The sequence below is a fragment of the Charadrius vociferus genome, unplaced genomic scaffold (genome assembly GCF_000708025.1).
Source record: "Charadrius vociferus isolate BGI_N301 unplaced genomic scaffold, ASM70802v2 scaffold248, whole genome shotgun sequence".
Lineage (NCBI taxonomy): Eukaryota > Metazoa > Chordata > Aves > Charadriiformes > Charadriidae > Charadrius > Charadrius vociferus.
Genome location: NW_009649851.1, coordinates 52,049 through 54,844, shown reverse-complemented (window position 1 = coordinate 54,844; position 2,796 = coordinate 52,049). Strand labels below are relative to the sequence as shown.

Here is a 2,796-nt window from a genome sequence, read left to right as displayed (position 1 = left end):
AAAGAGTGTAGAGAGAACAGTACACTGAATATTCAAGATAGGAAAGATATTTTGGAGCAGCTTCCAGGGAGATATTTCCAAGCTATTTCCAAGATTAATAACTCTTTTACAGTTATGACTTTAAACTTATGACATAAAAAATAAAATCTAATTACACAGTGCCTTAATTAGCACAAGTTTGAGCTGGATAGTTATGAATATTAGAGATAAGAATGGTGTCAGTTTATAACATACATTCCGGTGCTCTAGGTGAATAAAAGGACTGGTTAATTACTTTTCTGTCTTGGCTGAACTGAACAGGTAAAAGAAGAAATCTCAGTGATAAGACTGAGCCCAAGAATGTACTTCAGTTGACATAAATGTAGTGAAGACACTTATTTTATGCTAGTTGCATTAGTAAGATACTGTAAAAAAAGCAATGACCGTTCACTAGCATGAGTGATGATGTTTGAGTGTTCACATAAGCTGAGTCTCCCAGAAGTATGTGTGTTTACCGGATTCTCAGAAAAAAAATAAAGTTGTAATTTTGTAAAGGCATTACACAACTGTACTGAACAAATCCCAGCTGTGCTTCTGATACTTTCTGATTTTGGTCGTGATCAGAAGGCCAAGGTGAAAGCTAGGGCTCTGTTGTACTCTCTGGCTTCTGCACTTCTTGGTTCTATTCAAAAGCAATTAAACATAAAAATAAGGAGTTTTATTTACAAAAAAAACCCCACCAACCAACCAAAACACAACCAAACAAAAACCCCCACAAACAAACCCCCCCCCGAACAATCAAAACATAACAAAACCAACCAACCAACCAAACCCCCAAAAAACCTTCAAACCAACTACTGCCTTGTTCAGGGTGAGAAGCACTGAGTCTTAAATTATTTCCTGCTCATGAGTTGAAGTGTATTCACTAATAGTTGAGAGAAAGAGGAAACAGTCCTAGTATGTATGCACTGGTTTAGCTCATTAGTTTGTGGGAAGGGCAGAGGTGAAGAAGTAACGCACAGCCTGTTCTTTTCTGACTGATGTTTCACTATGAAAACAGCTGCATTACTGTGTGCTTAAATACAAACTCCCAAAATTACTACAGTGAGTCAGAAGGTGAAAAGAAAATAATGAAGGTGGGTATGAAGTCAACGACTGTCTTATTGTTCAAAAATCTCAACTGTGCTTTAAACCATCCTAATTTGAATACTTCTGGAAACTTATTCTGAAACTTGTGCCATCATACATTAATGAAGAATAGTATTAAATCTATTTATACTTTAGTTCAGAGAACTCTAATGATGTATAATATTTGAATTAAGGTATGCACTTACCTTAGAGAGGGAGGGACTGGAGTTACAACCTGTCAGAATAAAGCTGTGTTGTAACAACAGATCTTTTATAGAAACTGAAAATGTGATTTTAATGAAAATATTAAGATCTGTTAGAAATGAAGCATTATAGAAGCAGAAAGTCCTTTTTGTAAATATTTTGCCTTTTCTGTAAGTTATTTCTTCTAAATGTAATGCAAATTTATTTCCAGATTTCCATTCACCCCCAGAAGAAAACGAAGATCCTTACAATCTTGATGATGCTCCAGATAATCTGGATTATGTTGTCAAGATAAAAGGTGGCATTCCGTTTGTTTATGACAACAAAGAAATGATGGAACTCAATGAGCCTCGGAGTCTGCCATATCCTGACCTGGAGACCTATACCCTTGACCTGAGCCACGTTCTTGCTCTAATTGCAGATGGTCCAACGTATGTTTCTCTTTCTTCTCTGCTCCTTTAGGCCGCTGGTTACTTTTAGTTTAATACTACTCGCTTTTGTGATATTTAATTCCTCAATGTACTCATTCTACAGTAATGTCTTGTTTTACCCTTCTCAAGCATGAATGCATCACAGAAAGACTTAAGAGGGGGGAACCTGCATATGGCTATATTTCATTTCTTTAGTTTTTTGCATCAACCATGGCAAAATGAGAAGCAGTTAATAGAAGAGCAAGAAAATGGCGAAGTGTTCCCATTCAAGTCAAATCTGACCCAAACTTCTTGAGGCATGGGAACTGAAACTTGAACCTCACCTTTTTTGGTTTATTTTGGTCTACACTGAATTTGAGGTTTTCGAACAGTTGTCTGGAATTCCATCATGTCTCTTCTGCTCTTGCTGCGTGAAGAGAAACTCTGCATATGTAGAGTATACAGAACAGAACAGGCCAGCAACATAAATAAGTCTGATTTGTTCTAGATGTGAATTAACTACTAGTGTACTGCAAAACCGATCCATGCATATGCAGTCAAACTAGATCTAAAATTTCCCAGAACAACCAAACTCCTAGAAAATCTCTAAAAACCAGAAATGTAACAACTCTAGTACAGTAACTGACACAGTCATGGCAGAGCAATGTTCTTGCCTAGTGCATAATGAAAACATGTGCATCCAGTTTTTAAGTTTACTTCCCAGCTGAGGACTGGAAATGTCAAGGTTTCTCATCACCTCAACACCAGGAAAGGAAAAGATTCCACCTAGAATGGAACAAAAGTGGAACCTGCGCTGTTCTTCTGAACTATTTACCCTGCCTACCAGCACTGCATTCATAGTCCTTCTGCCTTTGAGAGATCATCACTTATGACAAGTTAGTCACACCTGATGCATTCCTTCCCCTTTGAATCTGTGTCTGGCACCTGCAGCATAATCTGTCTGCCGTGTGCACTGACAGTGGCAAAGCAGATGTGCTGAACAGAACTGTCCCATTCCCGAAGCACTTTTTCAGGAGCAAACGCCTGTGCTTCCGCCAGCATTATCAGCATTCCT

At 38.0% G+C, this 2,796-nt stretch overlaps 1 protein-coding gene across 2 annotated transcripts in view; it reads left to right on the top strand.

Moving 5' to 3' along the window:
- AMPD3 (adenosine monophosphate deaminase 3) overlaps positions 1 to 2,796 on the top strand; it is a 29,176-nt gene that overhangs the window by 4,352 nt on the left and 22,028 nt on the right. For both annotated transcript variants that reach the window (XM_009890945.1, XM_009890944.1), the window contains exon 4: positions 1,523 to 1,742. In XM_009890945.1, coding sequence (XP_009889247.1) covers positions 1,523 to 1,742 — 220 coding nt within the window. The remainder of the gene's footprint in view (positions 1 to 1,522; positions 1,743 to 2,796) is intronic.